General features: G+C 28.2%; 6 protein-coding genes across 16 annotated transcripts; 2 read left to right on the top strand and 4 right to left on the bottom strand.

Moving 5' to 3' along the window:
• Positions 1-845: 845 nt before the first annotated feature.
• Positions 846-2,802, bottom strand: LOC130668990 (beta carbonic anhydrase 1). The gene is made up of 5 exons (XM_057471607.1): positions 2,516-2,802; positions 1,801-1,885; positions 1,508-1,695; positions 1,248-1,439; positions 846-1,176 (listed from the first exon to the last, which is right to left on the bottom strand). The coding sequence occupies exons 1-5, from the start codon at positions 2,606-2,608 to the stop codon at positions 967-969; spliced, it is 768 nt and encodes a 255-aa protein (XP_057327590.1). The 5' UTR covers positions 2,609-2,802; the 3' UTR covers positions 846-966.
• A 132-nt stretch (positions 2,803-2,934) lies between these two features.
• LOC130668989 (ras-related GTP-binding protein A) lies at positions 2,935-4,757 on the bottom strand. Its single transcript, XM_057471606.1, has 5 exons — positions 4,540-4,757; positions 4,376-4,475; positions 3,902-4,286; positions 3,509-3,840; positions 2,935-3,436 (listed from the first exon to the last, which is right to left on the bottom strand). The coding sequence occupies exons 1-5, from the start codon at positions 4,549-4,551 to the stop codon at positions 3,345-3,347; spliced, it is 921 nt and encodes a 306-aa protein (XP_057327589.1). The 5' UTR covers positions 4,552-4,757; the 3' UTR covers positions 2,935-3,344.
• A 297-nt stretch (positions 4,758-5,054) lies between these two features.
• LOC130668987 (serine/threonine-protein kinase Pak) lies at positions 5,055-12,365 on the top strand. 3 transcript variants are annotated; one of them, XM_057471603.1, is made up of 9 exons: positions 5,055-6,848; positions 7,383-7,578; positions 7,988-7,999; positions 8,590-8,758; positions 8,833-9,068; positions 9,153-9,439; positions 9,507-10,002; positions 10,088-10,306; positions 10,372-12,365. In XM_057471603.1, the coding sequence occupies exons 1-9, from the start codon at positions 6,793-6,795 to the stop codon at positions 10,453-10,455; spliced, it is 1,755 nt and encodes a 584-aa protein (XP_057327586.1). In that variant the 5' UTR covers positions 5,055-6,792; the 3' UTR covers positions 10,456-12,365. The 3 variants fall into 3 exon arrangements, with proteins under 3 accessions (XP_057327586.1, XP_057327585.1, XP_057327587.1); XM_057471602.1 differs by having other exon boundaries at positions 8,824-9,068; XM_057471604.1 differs by lacking the exon at positions 7,988-7,999 and having other exon boundaries at positions 8,824-9,068.
• A 1,281-nt stretch (positions 12,366-13,646) lies between these two features.
• On the bottom strand, positions 13,647-16,272 carry LOC130668991 (methionine-R-sulfoxide reductase B1). 9 transcript variants are annotated; one of them, XM_057471608.1, is made up of 4 exons: positions 16,074-16,272; positions 15,189-15,294; positions 14,697-14,869; positions 13,647-13,921 (listed from the first exon to the last, which is right to left on the bottom strand). In XM_057471608.1, exons 1-4 carry the CDS (start codon positions 16,147-16,149, stop codon positions 13,731-13,733), a joined length of 546 nt encoding a protein of 181 aa, XP_057327591.1. In that variant the 5' UTR covers positions 16,150-16,272; the 3' UTR covers positions 13,647-13,730. The 9 variants fall into 9 exon arrangements, with proteins under 9 accessions (XP_057327591.1, XP_057327592.1, XP_057327599.1 ...); XM_057471609.1 differs by having other exon boundaries at positions 13,647-13,885; positions 16,074-16,270; XM_057471616.1 differs by lacking the exon at positions 16,074-16,272 and adding an exon at positions 15,831-15,854.
• Positions 16,273-16,321: 49 nt separating this feature from the next.
• Positions 16,322-18,213, bottom strand: LOC130668992 (uncharacterized). The gene is made up of 3 exons (XM_057471617.1): positions 18,117-18,213; positions 16,952-17,975; positions 16,322-16,873 (listed from the first exon to the last, which is right to left on the bottom strand). The coding sequence occupies exons 1-2, from the start codon at positions 18,125-18,127 to the stop codon at positions 17,474-17,476; spliced, it is 513 nt and encodes a 170-aa protein (XP_057327600.1). The 5' UTR covers positions 18,128-18,213; the 3' UTR covers positions 16,322-16,873; positions 16,952-17,473.
• Positions 18,214-18,990: 777 nt separating this feature from the next.
• On the top strand, positions 18,991-20,767 carry LOC130668986 (nucleoporin NDC1-like). The gene is given in 2 exon segments (XM_057471601.1): positions 18,991-19,346; positions 19,348-20,767. Coding segments are annotated over 2 exon segments (1,680 nt in total). The 5' UTR covers positions 18,991-19,029; the 3' UTR covers positions 20,711-20,767.
• Positions 20,768-20,999: the final 232 nt, after the last annotated feature.

Raw genomic sequence — 20,999 nt, 5'->3', positions numbered from 1 at the left:
AACCCAGTTTTTTTAAATTTTATGTTTTTTTTTTTTTTGGAAACGATAAAAAAAAACTCCGTCAGCTGATTTGGGACAGTATGTCACCGTCGAATACATTTTCATCGACAAAAAATAATAACTCACTGACAATTAATTTTTTATAAATTTGTATACAATTATACTTGATATGATATGATATGATAACTTTAGTATTATGTGTCTGATGTCTGCGATGATGATGATGGTAATGATAATGGTGAGTTTGGTAAGACATGTTCACTTTTACCGTGAAGTAGCCAACCATCAACGACCATCAGCATCAGTACGGCAGCAGTAGCAGCGATGAGCAACTACTTGGCAATCATTTTTTCACGAACCAGCTGATGTATATAAATATATATGTATATATAAATTTATGTATGCATGTATGTGGAAGCGCGTCTTGATGGCAAACAGGCGACAAGCCTCTGCTTAGTAGTTAGTTGTTTTGCTTTCTCTTTCGGGAGTGGCATGCTCTAGTTCACTTGCCGCCACTGCTCTGCCACCTCAAAGCTAGCTTACATATAGACATATATATATATATATATATAAATACATGTGTATATCCTATGGATCCATTGCAAATCCTGTTTATATTAATATTGTGTATACATACATACATACATATAGATAGTAGCAATGCGTTAAATTGTTGCGCATCTTAACTGCAATTCTCCACGATCTACTAATTAAGAATACCCGTAATCGAGCATTAACACGCCAACACATGGACGCACTCTTGACAGATTTTAAAAAATATGACGCACCTATCCTCATCCCAAATTAGTAATTACACATTTTAATTCATTGATTTATTTAATTTTATAAATAATAATTTGTACATAAATGAAAAAAATAAATAACAATACCACTTATATATAAATAATTGTGCTTATTTTTTTATAAAATAGAATGTGCATGTATTACATTATTGTAAATTTTATTTCAGGAATAATATTTTTGAATTTCTTTCAGTAACGGCTTTTCGGTTATTTCATTTATTTCAATGAACCTTTTGTTACCTCGACTGAAATAATATACATCTCCGGTATAAATATCAAACCAAAGCGCATGAATATGTAGATCATGCCTCTCTAGTCGTTGCTTTAAAAATCCATAGGATGCGATATTTTGTAGCTGTTGGAGTGTATTTATCTGCCAATAATAATTTTTATTTAGTAACAATAATAATACTTAAAATGATTAAATTAAAACAAAATATGTACTTGTGATAATTTATCTTCGACGGCAAACTTATCGTCAGGATCAATATAAGCGACAAATTTTCTCATCGGAGTTTCAGCTTGAAAAATCATTGGTTGATTGAATCCAGTGGTTTTTAATTGTCTATATTTATCTAGACTACTGTTTGCATGAGCACACAGCCATGCTCTCAATGGAGATATTCTTCTATTTATCTATTATTTTATTATTATTTATTATTAAATATATGTAATATAAATAATAGATGAGTTTATATGTTTACTTTAGAAGCGAATTCTTCATCCTGGAGTGAATATAATAAATTCATAGCTTTGCAATCACTGTGTCCACAGACAATAATATGTCGAATATCATTAACAACACATCCGAGCTCCAAAGCTGCTGGCTCACACATTGTCAGTTCATCGACGAAATGTTGCGAGTGTGGAATAACATTACCAGCATTACGTACTAAAATTATTATTTAATATTATAATCAACAGTTGTAATTTAATTTATTATTAAGGAAAAACATTACATAAAATAATTAGTTCCATAAGTTAAATAAACTCATACCAACGAACATATCTCCGACATTTGTTTCAGTGAATCTAGTTGGGATCATCCGTGAATCCATGCAAGTAAAAAATACTGCCTTAGGCTAAGATAAGAGAAAAAAAACAAGTAATGCTATCAAAATAAGTCAATTTATTAATAATAATAATAATAATAAAAAAATATATATTGTTTGAAGGGGTGTGCAAATAGTTTAAACTTACGAATTATTCGTAAATTTATGAATTACATTCAAATATTTTAGTATTAATAAATATATCATGTGTAGATGGCAGTAGTTAACGCTCACTAAATTACTCTGCATAGTGGGATTTTTTGTTCTTTTTCATTATTTTTTTCTATATAACTTTCAGTCGAAAAGAGCGATTTCATAATGATCGTAATTTCATTAGAGATTTTATAGTTTTATTGGTTTGAGAAATATTTTTTTTTTTCTTCATCTTATCTCAAATAAAATTTTAATAAAAAGTAACAGATACATGCTCAAAAGATTATCATAAATGAGTGTAATATCGACAACAATATAGTAGATATATAAGATAAAGTGGTGGTGAGAGAAGACAAGTGATAAGAGAGACCAAAGTATATCATTATAATTAAACTAGCAAATGACGTGCACGTGTGTAAAACCGGCCATTTTTAAAGATCATAGAAAGCATGTGAATGATAAAATATTTAAACACAGCATAACAGAAAAATAATTATAAAAACTTACTTCGGGATGATCTTTAACTTGTTTGAATTGTTTAACCATTCCTTCTCTGTGACACTGCCTGTACTTCATTATACCCTTTATTATTCTATCCATTATTTTTCTCCAGTCATTAACGATTAATTAAATTTTGTTTTTTTATTGCAAAATATACATACATATATATATGTGCAATTGGTGATTAAGCACAAAATATCATATATAATAAAATATCCGCCATTCACACTGGAATTGCTTGCGTGTATATCGCGGGAAATTCAAAGCAAAAAAACTTGTCCTATTTGCCATAATTATTATTATTATTATTAATTTACTATTCCACATAAAAATTAAAACAAGGTTAATTAATCAATTTATTTAATTATTATTTTTACTTTTATTTTTTTTTATAATTTCTCATACATTAACTAAAAAGAAATTTAAATTTGTCTAATCTAATACATTTAAGTTTATAATACAATGTATTTATTTAACAATAAATTGACGAATGTGTAGGAAAATATTGATACAAACTTTTCAATAATTAAAAAAAATTTTTATACATTTAAAGAAAATCAAGTGTTGTCATTTACATACACTTTAACCAGTCTAATTATTTTATTTTTTAAATTTCCAGTCATTTATCAGTACTTATTGTTTTTTTATTTTTTCAAATTAATTCATAGTTTCTTTTTTACACAAGAATATTATTTTATACAAGTTTTGACAATTAATCAGTCAATGAGCTTTTCTTTTTTTTATTTTTATATATATTTGTCACATATTTGCAATTTATTTAAAGCCAATTGAAAATGTGGGTCCGAGCGACAATGCGCCTGGACCGAGCTGAATTTTATCCATTTAATGCTGAGCTTTGACTCACACGCTCTAGTTTTTCAAAGTGCTTTCGGGCGTTTCGAATATTGATAAGTGTCGCTGCTGAGGCTAAAATATAATTACGTCATAAATTATATATACATATATTAATTAAATGAATTAAAATAATAAGAAACTTACGAATTGCAGGATCAGACATTATCACCATAACGTAAGTGTTGGAAGTAAATACATCAATGAAAGCAGCAAAATTAGTATTTCTTACTTCCATACTTAAAAATTGAGACGCTAATTTGCTGCAACTCAATTTAAATTGTTTTATAATATTTGAAACTTTTTCGAAACGATGAACATCCCTGTGATACTTTCTTTGACAATGGCTGATAACTAAAAAGGTTGCTCTTTCAAATAGTAAAACTTCATCAGCATCAATAATATTGGCAAATTGTTCGAGACTTTGTTCCAATTCCTTAACATTTGGAATCAGCATATAAACAATGGAAGACCAAGCCCTTGATAATAAACAAATTTATCAATAACGTATATAATAAGTTATAATTAAATAAAAATTACCTATATAAAGTTTCATCCCATATACTTGTTCTAAAACACGTACAGTCAAGAGGAAGACTTAATTTTTTTAAATCTTCAGCTCTTTCCCGGAATATGACGTCTCTTTGATCTTCTTGCACAAGATCCATCTTGTGGACGAGACAAAATATTTTAGCATCTGGGCTATTTTGCAGTATAGCTTCCAAACAACTTTGGTAATAATGCATATCTTTATCTAATTCTCGTGATTCTACATCAAATACATAAATCAATACTTCAACATTTCTAAATATATTATCTCGTTGTGAAGCAAAATAATTTTCCATGAATGCTTCTTGGCCACCACAGTCCCACAAATTTAGTACCAAATTACCAAGAAATCTCACATGACTGTGTTCAACATCAACTATTGATCAATAACAAACCAAAAAAAAAAATATTAACTCACTATTTAAATATTCAAATTTCATATTATTATTATTATTAATTTTTTACTTGTTGCTCCCAATCGCCTGGTATCTCTTGCAATATAATTCGCAAATATAATACTCCGCATACTGGTTTTTCCAGACCCACTTTTTCCCATCAATAAAACCTAAAAGATTTTCATTTTAGTTTATCAGTATTTTTTTTTTCTATTATCATAAATATGTACGTACCTTTTTCTTCATTTTTAACAATTTTTTATAAAATATTTAAACGGATAGACGACGACTAATTTTCAATACTTTGTTGACAAATAGTACAATTATTATCAGCACATATATATTTTTACCTTAACTAATAAATTAATTATGCTTATATTTATTTTCAATAATTTAAGTTAATTATTATATTCTATTAGTTATAAAAATAAATTATAAGCATATATATATGTAATATGTTGGTAAATGACACTTATTACTGTGAATAGAAGGCGTATGTTGGTATGAGTAATTATTAAGTTAATTATAAATCGACAGATATGATAAATCCACAAACAATAAAGTAAAAGTCTGGTCAAAGTTTACTCCTATTATTATTTAGTATATTCACCCAGTATGTGTTGTGTGTGTATCTTTCTTTTCATTTGATAATCGATAATGATAATCGACAGCAAACTATTCGAGATTCGAGTTATTTAACGTCAAGTCGAGAGAACAGGTTTACCAACATAACAGAATTTATCATCATTAATTCCCCACAGCTCAAATCTCCAAGATGTTCCAAGACAACAACAACAAAAAACATTCTTATGCAGACATGGAAACAAGAGAGGAAAGAACTAGAGAGATATCTCATGTATAAATACGTTTATTATTATTTTAAGAGTAACAATATACAAATAATCATTTTTGTTGTATGATTTTTTACTGCAAGTGAATTTAAAAAAAAAATTAAAGGAAAAAGGCTGAAGAAGGCGCTTGTGTAGTTCAAACAACTGACAGAGAGAAAAAAAAAAGAGAAAGAGAGAGACTAAAAAGGAAAAACTATCGACACCAAACACACATAGAAATAAATAAGTGGTGTGTGTGTGTGTGTGTGAGTGTTGTGTTGGGGCTAGGAAAAGTGTGTCTGCTGATAGTGGCAGACCGTGGTGGCTGGTGACTGGTGACGACACGAACGCGCAGGCGGGCGGTGATTCAGGTGATTATCTATATTCAGATTCATTTATCCGTTTATTCACAAGAGAAAATTAAAATCAACTAGACTCTTGAACAAGATAGTAGTTGTGTGTAACATTTAAATGACCAAGTGTTTTTTAAATTATTTATAAAACAAAATGTGAGTGAAGTTGATTTATATATGTATATGTATATAAAAAATTGTTATTGGTTGGTGTATAATACATATATATGAGCTAAAGACCGACCGACAAGCATTTCCAGCAGCAGCAGCAGCAGCAGCAGTGTGAGCAGTAGTGAGCAATAGTGAACAGCAGCATCACAGCACGAGTTTTTCAGTAGACAGAAACTGACAAGAGTTGTTGCCAGTTTAATATAAATTCAAATTTTTTGTTTTCTTTTTCTTTTTGAATTTTAGTTGTTTTACTGTAGTGGATGACACGTAGTGGTGAAATAAAATGAATATATTTGTATCCTGGGTATCTTGTAATTCGGTGGATGAGTGAGTCATACTTAAAACACACAACTAAGTACTCCTGAGGGTGGAATTTGACGCACAGTTATTGCAATAACGAGTAACGACATTGACCTATTCTTTACACCACTGTACCAATCTTTTATTATCAGTTTCGATAACTTCCAAAGGATACTACATCACAATAATCACTTGGCTCCTTATTTTATTTTTCTTGCCAATTTATTTGCCGTAAAAAAAAGGAAAAAAAAGAAAAAAATAAAGAGTCATCCAATTGATTCTTCCAAAATTTTATTTTAATATTTTTAATAAACCAACTTAGAGGAATATTAAATTGAAAATTACTATGGAATTAGTTTAAAATATAGACATAGAAAGAAGAAGAAGAATAAAGATAATATTATTAAAAATACACAAGTGTATTTACCACTTGTCCTTTCAACCAGTCGACTGTGATCTCAAAAAATTGTGATTCCACCTGATAACTTAAAAGGTGGTGGTACCTACACTTATACACTGGTTTTACAGTGTACCAGTTGCTTAACAATAGCCTTTTATTATTTTTAAAACTTATTATTATGTGTCATCAGAGCCGATACCATACAACCTAACACATTCATATACATACATTCATCGGATTATTATTTTACAATGATGATAAATACGTCCAGTAATTAATATAACCAGTATAATAATAATAATTAAAAAAAAAAAAAAAAGGACAGTATTTAAAGCCATTGAAGCTTTAATAAACTCGTGCCTAATAACCGACAGATAAAAAAAAAAACAGACTGAAAAAAAAACAAGAAATAACTAAAAAAAAAATAATCAGCATGTCAGATGAAGAAGATAAACCACCTGCACCTCCCGTCAGACTCACTTCAAACAGGTAAATCTCAGAACCATATATTTCATAAATCGTTACCGTTACAATTTTTCTTTCTTTTCTTTTTTCCTTCTTTTTTTTCATCTTTCTTGTATGATTGATACATTATATTAAATTCAATTCATTGTTGTAAGAATGATTTTAACGTAGTGACATTATATTTTATAATTTTTTCTGTATATAATCTATAGAAAAGAGGATTAAAATGAGAACGAGAACGAGAAAGAAAGAGAGTTTCATCTTCCAGAAATAGATTAACAGACACTAATTTAGTGACAGCTAAAAATAAAATGATTTAACCGTGTAGACACTATAGATATAGATATTTATAACAAGTTCACGAAGGGATGTCGTTAAAAAATATTATTCAACTATAGTCTTGAAAGAAAAATTTTGTTTTTTTTTATTTTTCGTCTACTTCTGTTTCTTCTTTTTATTTTTTCTCTTTCAGTATTATAAAACTCATATGCTAAGTAAAAAATAAAAACTGTAGGTTGTTGCTGAAAATAATAATTGTGTATTATTTTAATTTAACAGAAGTGAATCGACACCAAATTTACCGGTGGATATGCGGCCACTACCAAAAGAGCCTGATTCGGATGAACGTAAAAAGAAAACATTAAAAGGAAAAATGAAGGTTAAAGAGAGCAAGGATAAACCAAACATCAGCTATCCAACGAATTTCGAGCACACCGTTCACGTTGGATTTGATGCTGTTACCGGTGAATTTACGGTACGTTTAATACTCACGCTTATTAATTTTGTTAATATCGTGCACTCGCTTGCTGCTTTGCTGTTTTTTATGGAACAACGGAATATCCAATCAAAATATATATTTAATCATTTTTTTTCTCAAGTAACAGTAACTCGTAGTTGTTGTTGCATTTATTATTATTAGAGGAATGAAAAATATATTAAATAATAAAAAATAGTTTTTAATAAAAACGTAGTTGAGAACTGGATTTTCCGTGTCCGTATTAAATATTTTTAATTCCGACAAATATATGTATGAATATCATGGAATTATTATTATTATTATTATTTTTTTTTTATTGTTATTATTGTTGAGTAATTTACCTGATGCTTTTTAAATCTATGATTTTCTCACATGAAAACTAACTCAAACACGTATTTCTTTCAAGCTGCCACTCAAAGTAAGTAAATTTAAACAATCACAAGATTTTATTTTATGTCTAATTATTAACTTTATTTTTTTTTATTTACTTACTTGTTTGTTTATTTTTTATTTTATTTTTTTTGTTACGTTATCACCAGTTTATTTACGTTGCAATCAAATTTAATACACATTCCGTTAGATTTTGTTTAAATTGCTTAATAATTAAGTATAGAACTTTGTAGAAAAAAAAGCTTTAGTCAACGTTGCTTACAATTGAAACAATAAATGAAAAAAAAATAAAAAAAGAAAATGATAAATAAACGAAAAAAAAAAAAAAATGACGCTTGATTCCATTTAGAACTCCATTATCAATGCATTAATTTTTATAATATTTAATAGATGATTTATATAAAATATTTTTTCATTTTTAAAATATGGATTATTTCTGTTATTTTAAATTTTTTGTTCGATTAGTATGTAAATAAATGAAATATTTTGTGAACGATGCACGTGTTGGAATGAATAAGATTAGTATTATTATTATATTTATAAAATTATATAATTTGAATATATTGGATAATTATTGATATTTAAATCTGATTATTAATATTTAAATATTATTATCAGGGAATGCCGGAAGCATGGGCAAGACTCCTCATGTCAAGCAACATCAGCAAACAAGAACAAAAGAAGAATCCTCAAGCAGTATTGGATGTTTTAAATTGGTATGACAACAGCAGTAAGGAAGTTAAAGGATCCAAGTATATGACAACTACTAAAATGGTTGGCAATGCCGGTATGTTAATAAAATATACAATAATAATTATTATTATTATCATATTATTTGAATGATTTTGTTAGCACCTATAGAAAGAGCGAGTAGCCCTCGTAGTATGGGAACAGGAATAAGTATTGGTATTGGAAATGTGCGTGGGCAAGCAATGTCTCAAGCATCTGGTAGTTCACATTCACAACAATCTCTAAGCAGAGTTAGTAGCAGTAGTCCTAGTAGTACTCCTACAGATGCTTGTGCAACGAGTTCCGAGCAAGAAGATGAACCACCGCCTCCGCCAATCTCCGCAAGACCGGAACGCACCAAATCTATTGTAATATTTTTTTTTTTATTATTATTCAATTTTATTGATTATTTTTATTCATTTATAAATGTGTTATTTAATGTTTATTGATAGTATACTAAACCAATTGAAGAAGAACCAGTTTTACCACCACCTTTACCATCATTGGGATCTCCTCAACGAAATGGTACACCCCAATCTCAGCATCAATCACAACTTGATAAAAACAAAAATCAAGCAACACCGACATCAACTACAACAGATCAATCGCGAATCGGTCAAAATGATAAAGCACGAAAGAAAAAAATGTCTGATGATGAAATATTAGAAAAGTTAAGAACGATTGTCAGTGTTGGTGACCCTAATAGAAAATATACTAAAATGGAAAAAATTGGACAAGGGTAATAATACACAATACATATATATTTTATTTATATTATATAATACTAATAATAATTATTATTACAGGGCTTCGGGTACTGTTTATACGGCAATAGAAACTTCAACGGGAATGGAAGTGGCAATAAAACAAATGAATCTTTCACAACAGCCAAAGAAAGAGTTAATTATTAATGAAATTTTGGTAATGCGGGAAAACAAACATCCAAATGTTGTCAACTATCTCGATAGTTATCTTGTTGGCGAAGAACTGTGGGTAGTAATGGAGTATTTACCAGGTGGTAGTTTGACGGATGTTGTAACTGAAACTTGTATGGATGAAGGACAAATAGCTGCTGTGTGTAGAGAAGTTTTGCAAGCGCTTGAATTTTTACACTGTAATCAAGTTATTCATAGGGATATTAAGTCTGATAATATATTACTTGGATTGGACGGTGGAGTTAAACTCACGGATTTTGGTTTTTGCGCTCAAATATCACCTGAACAAAGTAAGAGAACAACAATGGTTGGAACACCTTACTGGATGGCACCAGAAGTTGTTACTCGAAAACACTATGGACCCAAGGTAAGTAAATTTAAAAGTTATCGACTACGAGTGTTCTGGCATTCAAGTTTTTATATAAATATGTTTTTATAATGTTTGGTAAAAGGTTGATATATGGTCGTTGGGTATAATGGCAATAGAAATGATTGAAGGAGAACCACCGTATTTAAACGAAAATCCTCTACGAGCACTCTATTTAATTGCAACGAATGGAAAACCAGAAATTAAAGAGAAAGAAAAATTATCGAGTATTTTCCAAGACTTTTTGGATCAGTGTCTAGAAGTTGAAGTCGAAAAACGCTCTGGAGCTTCTGAATTACTCAAGGTACTCATTTAAATTTATTATAATTATATATATTTATCATTTTTAATAATTAAATTGTATTGCAGCATCCTTTCTTAAAATTAGCAAGGCCACTTGCTTCGTTAACACCTTTAATAATGGCAGCTAAAGAGGCGACTAAAGGACATTAGGTAAAATTAAACATCTATTGCGAAAAAAATAATAATAATAATTCACCCTCCCAAAACGGTAACGGCACAATAATTCAATTTAATAATAATAATAATGATTATTATTATAATCATAGGAAATAGTTAGTTACAAGTTCGGTACCGTAACAGTATCGAAATAAAATGACTTTTTGAGTCAATAACAATACGAGTAATCCTCATGTGATATGTGAGTTTATTTCGTATTAAACCTGACTAGTAGAGAATGATCTGATGAAAAAAAAAAAAAAAATGATTTACAAGAGCTTGTAAGTAATAAATTATTACGTCTTCCGGGTTTAAAAAGTAAAAATAAAAGAAAAGAAAAAAAAATAAAAGACTTGGCGGTTATTTACAATGGCGATTTTTTATTACTTTCGAGGGCTTAGTAAATTAATGTCAGTTATTTTCTATATATGTTAAACTAGTATTACTGATTCTTTTAGCTACAAAAATTATAAATAAATAATTAAGTAAGTAAACTTACAGCTAAAATTTTGTTAGACTATCTATATAATGATAAAAGCCATAAGCAAATACAACACAGGTTATTATATAGAACAAAATAAGTAATAAACATTTATGACTAATCTTATACATATATATATATATTAATCGAGAATCATATAGCAAAAACAAAAAATTTGTCTTCACCTTGGACTTATATTTTTGAGAATAAAATTGAAAATAAAAAAAGTTAAAGAAAGATTTTTAAAAATAAATAAATAAAAACATATTTATTATTTTTTATTAAAAACACTATAGTGTTGTACAGTAGCCCAAGTATATTAATTTAAGGGTTTTAAAATTTCACTGATCTTTATAATAATAACAAAAAAATAAATAAATTAAAAAAAAAAAAAATTGAAAAAAAAATAAAATAAAAAAAAAATTACTCATAAAAAATATTTTAAGCTGCTTTATCAATATCAATAATGTTTAATTGGCATATCGCTTTTAATCAGATGTAATATAAGTTTAAAAATTTTATTAGCTATATAAATATCAATCATTTTTGACGTATATATTATTATTATTATTATTATTAAAAAGAAAAGAAAAAAAAACGTACACATAATACGTAGCAATTTATTAACTCGTGGTATTTTAAAATTATAAAATTTTTATAAAAAATTAGTTTGCTTATTAAATATATTGTTAATTGAATTAATTTAAAATATATGAGGCTCAGTAAATTGTTAGCCATTATTAAATATATTCCGTTATTGAGAATATTATTTAATGGTCTGTCAGTCAGAGCGTAAACGATAAATAAAATAAATGATCGAGGAAATTTTAAGACAAGGCTGAGGACGTTGTGAAAAATTGTGTGACACTTTAAAGTGCCTGTGCGTCTTGTCATGTTTTAGAGAGATATGTATGAAAACATTATTGCGGTAGTGGATTTTTATTATTTCAGTTTAAGACTCCGAAATATATGTAATTAAATAATACAATTAAAATATAATCGAATTTTTTATACGTGTACAATATTTTGGAAATTGTGAAATTGTTGTACGAGAATAATAAGGGCCATTTTAGTACATATTATATTATATTATAGTTTAGAACAGATTCGATATATATATATTAATATACAATATAGATTTATTATTACAGTCGACTACCCGTCACAAGCCTGCCCTTCATAAGCTTCTTTCCCTCACTCTTTTGAGTTTCATACCAGATAATTCGTTATAAACCTCCGTTAAAATTCTCAATAATTATAAACCAAGAATAGGAAAAAATAAACAAATTAATGATGAAAATTTACTTTCTATGTTTCGCGAACTGAGTCGTTGACATTTAAAGCTTCTGCTACAGGTTTATGACGGGTAGTTGACTGAATTTTTTATTTTAATTGTATTTCTTTTTTTTTTTTTTGAGTATAACACTAGTATACAAGTATTAAAATTATTGAACAAAATCAGGAAAACAAATATGCATATATTATTATCGATAGAGTTTCTAAACTCTTTGATTATGTTGATGACAGTATTTCAGAGTTGATAATGCTCACATAATTTTATACAATATTTGCGGCAAAATTAATCTTAAATTTTATTCTGTACTTTTTGAATAATTATTAGGTAAACTAATTATAACTATAAAAGTTTATTTTTCAATTATTAATCTATTATTGTAAAATTCCAGTAGAATCAACAAAAATATGAGACTTTGCATTTTTAAAAATATCTCGAGCATTTAAGACCTGAAATATTTTAAGAGAAATAATTAATTTCGAGCATTTTTTCATGACAGCAATAATTATTCCGATATTCAAACAAAATCCATTTAATTTTCTTGTTATTTGTATTTTTTAAATCTTTTTTTCTATCTATTTATATATTATGAATGTTTTAATTGTAAATTATTTGTAAAATCTTGATGTTTATGAAAATGCTCAGAAAATAACTCCATGGAATAACATGGAGGCAGCAGGCCTAGTGACAGAATTATACAATTCGATTGATGGTGTCTCATATGTCTCACTCACAAAATATACGAAAGTTGTTTTTATTATAAAGTTAAATTTTTACAACGGAGTAATATTAATAATAATAATTATTATGATAATAATAATAGTTATTATACTAATTATAATCATTGAACGCGTTACGATATGAACAACAATAAAAAACACTATTTTGTTTTAGTGGAGTCAATTTTGTAAGCGATACCGTATTTCTTTTTTTCTTTTTTTTTTTTTTACCGACAAGGAGAAATAGGAGGATGACAAAAAATTGTAATGAATTAAATAATTAATTGTAAAATAAAAAAAAAATATGCCTAGTGGTTTGCGTATATATATTATATATATTGTACTGTAACTTACGTTTTTTTTTCAACGTTAAAATAAAAAAAAAAAAAACATTTTATAAAAAAAAAGTTTTTCAGATTTTTTTTTATTTCACACCTGATTAATTAATACAGATTAAGAGAAAATCAATAAATACATTTACGATAATTATGATTTTATTGTTTTTACAATTAATAATTATAATTATTATTTACATGCTATTATGGCATCGTAAAATGGTCGATGAAAAAATAAAATAGATCTGTTACTTATGTAATTGAATTTAATAAAGTTTATTTGCACTTGATTATTTTTTTTGAAACAGAAAATTCGTAAAAAATTTATAAAAATTTTAAACTTTCAGAATGAGGGATTAATTATTTTATAGAGGAAAAAAAAATAAACTGATCAAGTGCAAATATACTTAATATAATATGTAAATATAAATGCTGATAAATTACGTCTTGTTTGATTTAGCTTCTCCGGCTTCATGGAAGCTTATAGAGGCGGAGTTGATGCAGAATCTTGTTCTTGTCGGTTTTGGGCCATCGTTGAATACGTGGCCTAAATGAGCTCCACATTTTGAACAGGTCACCTCGGTCCGCACCATATCTGGGTTTGCGATCAGCAATAGTAGATTGCCACCAACTGGTGTGCGTCGTTATATCGACGCATTTTTTTTGTTCATTTCGGTGGTGAATAGGTGGGGAGGCAAAGGAAAGACAGAACAATAGAGTGTGATTAAATTGAGACCTACATCGAGGTTTCTTTAATTATTTTTCATTGTGAAAAATAATAACAGCGCAATCAGTATAAATTAATAAAAGCACCTTCAATAAATTTTTTCTTTTTTATTAATTATACGCTATAAAAGTCATTTTTTATTAAATTTAACATGTATTAGAAACGTAATCAATAATCAGCTACAGCAATTGTTACTGCTATTAGTTTTTTTAAATAAAAAAAAGTAAAAAAAATAATAAATAGAGCTCAAGACAGAGAAATTTAAACAAAAATTTTCCAACTAACATAATTTTTTTTATGTACAATTTTAAATCATTATTATACATATATGTATATAATTAAACATGATGTAAGTCTACTACAATCACACTCTAAGCATTTAACATGCAGGATAAAATAAATATATCATCATTTTTTTTTCTTATTATCGTAAGCTACATTTGAATGTCAATCGACATGCACAAAAATTTTAATTTCAATTAAATAAATAGTATATAATAAATTACATAGATTTGCTAAAGCGATTAGAATAAATAAAAAGAAAAAAAAATTGTGTTTATATTTCTAGGTAAAATAAAACAATATTGGATAGGAGGGCACAGAGAAGGAAATTATAATTCTAATTAGGATCAAGGAACATTGATAATAAATACTATTAAAATTATATCAAATTGCTTACCATTTGTAGTATCTTTGGTCAATTTGACTTTTCCTTGATCCAACACTTGATTGAATGCTGGCCAGCCACACCCACTGTCATACTTTGTTTCTGATGAAAATAATTCCTGATCGCATACAATACACGTATAGGTTCCTTTTTCATAAAATTTATTGTAACATCCTGTGAATGGTCTGAAGAGAAAAATATTATATTTTTATTAGATTGAATAAGACATAGAGGAAGTATAAAATAAGCTTTGATGTTATTTTAGAAGCACTTGGCCCTGAGCCGTTCGAGACACATGCTCTTGAAAAAGTTATTTTTGACACTCGCTGTGTCACTCGTCCAAGACTCCATTCTTATTTTTATTTTATAAATTATAAAATATATTTTATCAAATAAAATAATATAAATTATGTTTTAAAATCAACATCAAGTTACTGTGACAGTGTGTAAAAAAGCAAAGCAAAGAAAAAAAAAACAAGTTTGATAATAACATATGTATTGCACCTTTCAGTTCCTTTCTCTTGAGTGACATGCCACTGTATAGGAGTCAATCGTTTTCGCAATTCCTCTTTGTTTGTATCCGACATGTTTTTAGTTTCCTTATGAAATACTGAAAAAATAATTAAAAATATAAATCATTATGTATGTAAAATATAAAATATCGGAGTATAATTACACGCACGCACTACCGTATGCGATGATATGGCCGTAAAAATACGTATTAACTATTATTTTAAGTATCGAGGTGCGATTCCCCAAGTCTACAGCTTATTATACCGACCCCACTACTTTTATCTTATATATATTTATATAAAAATCCTCAATGAAATATTATAGCTACCTAAATATATTGTGAATCAGATTATTAATATACCTCATGTCCTCTATACTTTTTTTAGTCGTGTGATTTTTTTTTTTTTTTTTTTTTTTTTTAATACAATATGTACACTGTACCAATAAAAAACCAAGTCATTTTCATATCACAATATGATGCAATTTAATTTTATAATAATAATAATTAATACAGTGATAATAATTATTTGTTACAAAACAATTATTTTAAATTAAAAGCATTTCATGACAATTATATAGATTTTTTTTTTTTTCTTATAAAATAAAAAAAAAATAATAATAACGAAAACCTACGTGGTGATTAATTTACTCGATAAATTGTGATAAATAATATTCAATATGGCGTAATCTTCGAATAATACAAAAAACAATAAATCCTTTTCGGTGTTTATCTTATTCAAGTTGACATTTAAATTTCCGATCTCAATAAAAGAAATTTTAAAAACTAATGCATCGTTAAAATTAATAATAAAAAAATTGTTAAAATAAAATTTATATGATATAAAGTAAACAAATATGTAAAAATAATATATGTACCTATTTGGGTGACAGTAAAATGACGAATGACAGGCCGTTTAACAACACCAATTAATAAATTTCGACAAATATTCATTCCCTCCAATTATTTGAACGTTATTATTACTTTAAACCTATTGTTATTTTATTTATTTTTTTTTTTAAGTAACACTGCAGATAAATATGGTTAGAGTTGTTGTTATCATTATTTTATTATTACACTTTATGTGTTGGTACTCATGTAAAACAAAATAGATTTTAAAATGCTCTGTAAGATGTCATTCTAATAGAATTTATGAAATTTCGAAAACTCGCTGGAAATAAAAATGCAATTAACGCAATTATAATTACTGTGCTGAGATAAATTTTTAATTAATCTGTAATTTTTAATTTTTATTTTACAAATAATATAAATTAATAAAAAAACTTTGAGAAGTAATTGTGGTCATCGTCCTCAAGAGAGTAAATTGTTGTCCGGAAGGTAAGAAAATTTGAGAAAAAATTGAAAGACGGCAAATGGACCATTTTGAAGGCATTGTCTTTGTACTTGGACCCCATTGCCAATATTTCGCAGGTGGAATTAAATTTCAGTGACGTTATTGCAGTCACGAGGTTCAAAATTATTTTAGATGGCTTGGGAAATCGATCACGTGAAACGCTACTTGTTTCATACAAATTTACAACTCCCTGCTTACTTCCAGTGGCTAAAAACTATCCACTCGATGATATTGCTATTGATGTACTTGATATACATCCGGTATCAATTGCTCTGTGTATGCAACTTCGACTATCAATATCCCATATATATATTTCTTCAGAGTCTGTAACAAATAGAAAATAATTATCACCATACTCTTCGTGATCATTAAAAATTACTGGAATAAATTTTTTCTACAAACCTCCGTGGGTAATTAATTTTTTAGTATTTGGAGTAAAAGTTATAGGCTGCCATCTTCTATTCATCTTAGAAGTATGAATCAATTCTTTCGTTAAAGCTGATAATAAAAATATTTCTCGGATTTTTCCTATGACTGCAATAAATTTTCCATCAGGTGATACTTCGAATTTCTGTGGTGGTGATAGTGGTTGTAGTAGTCATTGAGGGGACAAGCAAAAAGTAGATGATTTATAATTATTAGCCACTCTTATTGCAGTGGTAACGTAGAACTTTCGCAGCTTCAAACTTATTACGTGCATTCACGAAGATGACGATGACTGTGAATATGGAAGCGTCATTGACCGAGTCTAGAGACCGCCGACGTACACTCGCGTATATCCCTCCGGCGTCATTATTAATCTTATTATTATTTACTTTTCACTACAATATATGCTAATTTATTTTTGTTTTAATTTAAAATATTATATTAAATCGGGACAATCGAATGTCCTTATTGTCAATATTATTAAAATGTTTTTATGATTTAAAATAGCAGGTATTCGGAATCGGAAGTATCCTCATCTGGCAACTCGACTGTAGGTCGTACTACCTCCACGACTCGGAATGCATTGTCCAATATACCAAATTTTTCATTAATTTGTATTGCTCGGCCTTCCAGTGGATCTTTTGTTGTTTTAACCGGCGGGATATTGAAATTGGATTTGATCTGTATTCTTTTCCTTGGTGTTTCCGCCACTATTGTTTTTTTTTCAGGCGTCATTTCTCTTTTTCTTTTTGATGTATTTGGCTCCATAGGATCCATTTGATTATATTTTATCTTCATCTTGTATTTTGAGGTTCTGGAACTACTTGATTGACCGGCATCGATTCCTAAGCAGGTCTTCTTGCCGTTCTGACCCATTTCCAGAGGATACTGGGCAGGAGTATTTTTCGAGGAACAGGCTCCACCATCTCCATTGTCGTCGAGTTTTCGGGGGAAACATCCTTCTTCCTGGCTATGTAGTGCTGCAGTGGTTAATGGAAACCTAAAAAAAAAAAAATTAAGGAAAAATAAGCGATTGTTGCTTAAAATGCTATAGCATTTTATATATTATACTAGCAAATACTAACATTATATATAATGTTAGTATTTGTTTAAAAAAATTTTAAAAAAGGATTGTACCAACCTTTTAGGCATTTTGGCTGTCGGTTACACTTTATTTTTAGACTTATTTTTTGAAGCTTAAATTCAATGACCGTTAAAGAAGACGATCTAAGGAAAACTAACTGTCGGGTCCCAAGTCTTCAGTTTATAAAATGATCGAAGGATACTCCAGGGGTAGGAAAAAATAAGCCAATAAAGTTTGAGGACTAATTTGCGAAATTTTACTGGATAAATTAGAGTGTAAAGTAGGGTCGGAAGCAGCCGACTGGTTGTTACAGAAAGTGTAGGGCAGAAAATAGGGAAGAAAAATATGACACTCGATTCTTAGTATTACAAGTACACGGACTTTGGACTACTAAAGTATTATCTAAGTTCCGGGGATTAATTGACGTCAATACTTTGAAACAATGTAATAAATATTGGGAGAATGACATCGTCTCTAAGTATAATTAAAGACAGTGCATGTTTGCTGAGTACTAAAACGGTTTCTTCGCTGAAGATTTGCTGACGTCTAGTCATAAAGGATTTGGAGATTTCGAATGATAAAAACGTATAATATTAATCTCTTAATTCTTAAATGAAAATAAAAGTGACATATGCAATGACGATGACAAATTTATTTGTAAAACTAAGCTTCGATAGTTTCAAATGTTCAATTAGGTAGATATTTACTTTATTGTCGCTTAGAAAATTTTTTCAGAACAAGAATAAAGTAAATAATTTGTTTCCAGGATTAAATTAGAGTATTTAGTGTAATTATTATTTATTTTCTTGGAAATCGCTTAAATGATTTTTTTGAAAATACTTTGTAATTTTAATAAACTCATTTAAGCGATTTCCAAGAAAATAAATAATAATTCAAATTTTTTTGTCTTTCGCGTCAATTTTATATATTATTGGCAATAACTGCAAGTATTATTGTCCAATTAATATTTATGAGCAGTGTTATTTTAATTAAAAATATAGACATGACATCTCCATTGTCATGGTTTCAAGACACATGGAAAATAATAACATGTTTAAAGATGTGGTTATACATGGTTATTTTTTCAACAATTATTATTCTTCAAGGAATTATCTTGAGTAAAAATTATTTAAATTACTCATATTCACCATACGCTCAAAGCAGATTTATAATCTTCTGCCGTTTATTTACGCCACATAATTTAATTATTATTTTTATGTATCTTATCAGTGGAATTGTACTCGTATGGTTACATTTGGCATTAGAAGATGGAAAGTACAGTTCATTAATTTTTGCTCCTCGGTAGTCTACGGACAGGAATTTATTATTTTACAAAAACAATAAATATATTTGTTTTTTATAGATTACAATTTCCTCTTATACCACTATCGAAATTTACTCAAGTACGCAGAGGTATCAGTAATCTAGTGCCAATTACAGTAATCAATGCTATTTGGCCAACATTGTATTTCATAGGACTGTATTATTTTATCGGTTCATATTTAAAAAAGTTTATTGCGTCTTTGTTATTTATTCATACAGAAGAACAACAGCCATTGGACTCAATATGGAGATTACTTAATTTATCATTGATATTGCATTCATGGTTATATACATCATTATTTGGATTAACAATAAACAGTATGCATTTACTATTTAAAGCTTATTTAACAGAATGGATGCAGTTTGAAATTGGACAGCAGCTAAATCTTTACAACAATGTTAATCAACAGCTTAAAGTAACAATAACTCTTCCTGATGCATTGACAATGAGCAAAGTCCCCATTATTCAGCATTTAGGATTTTTGGATCTGGTAACACTGGCACAGAAAGAGAAACAACGTAGAGCAATACTATTTAGCTTGAGCCAACCTGGAGGACATCCCTACAACTGGAATTGCATTGTCGAAAAGTGTTTATCATTTATAAATAACTTTGCTGTTGAAATAAATAGCACTGTACATCCTGCTGGTCAACAAAATGACAAAGTATCAGCATCTCCCTCTGCTGCTTCACCTACATCACTTACATCGCCTACATCACCAGTCACGTATTTTGAAAAACTAGGAACACAACCCTATCATATGCGTGATTTGATAAATAAAAATTTATCTCCAACACCAGCAGCAGTAGGAAAAGACATTACGCCAACTGAAAATTGCAATAATTATATTGGACAATTTATTGGAGAATTTATAAAAACTACACGGCAAAATTTAATATCTTACTTACTGTCAAAGCCTATTATTTTTTATTTTTTTGGTAAACTAAATAACAGCAACATTCAATACTTGATGTTTAATGGTCAGCCAATTATTTGGGCTGTTGATGGAATTTCTTCACTTGCTGTGGCATCTCTCCACGAGGATCCATATGGTATTGTGCAAAAAAATTTACCAGCTATAATTGAAACGCTACTCGTTCTCAAACAATCGTTAGATAAACTTCATAAAATGAATATGATAATAACAACAAAAAAACAGCCACATTATGATGACAAAGACGTTAGACAAATGCTCACATCTCTGAGAAGTGCCAACAGACGGAGTATTTATAGAATTGTAACAAAATTCAAGGATTACATTGATAATTTAACTCTGGATCAATCAGTCAGGGACCAGTTGAATGGATTTTTTGTTTGTAAAGAATAAGTTCCAAGTTGTTACTCTTGTTATTATTATTATCATCATCATTCAAATTTGAAATAAATATGTGTGTGTGTGTGTGTGTGTGTGTGTGTGTGTGTGTGTGTGTGTGTGTGTGTGTGTGTGTGTGTGTGTGAGCGTATGTACGAGAAATGATTTAAACAATAAAAACTCATTATTTCTATATTTAAAATATAAACAGAAATATTTTTCATATCATATAAGTAAATAAATAAAATTGTTTTTTTTTTCTAATTAAAAAAATTTTATTATTATTTTTATTTATGAATAATAA

This window comes from Microplitis mediator, chromosome 5 (assembly GCF_029852145.1).
Source record: "Microplitis mediator isolate UGA2020A chromosome 5, iyMicMedi2.1, whole genome shotgun sequence".
Taxonomy (NCBI): Eukaryota; Metazoa; Arthropoda; class Insecta; order Hymenoptera; family Braconidae; genus Microplitis; species Microplitis mediator.
The sequence above is the reverse complement of the archived record's forward strand: the minus strand, read 5'-3'. Positions and strand labels throughout refer to the sequence as shown.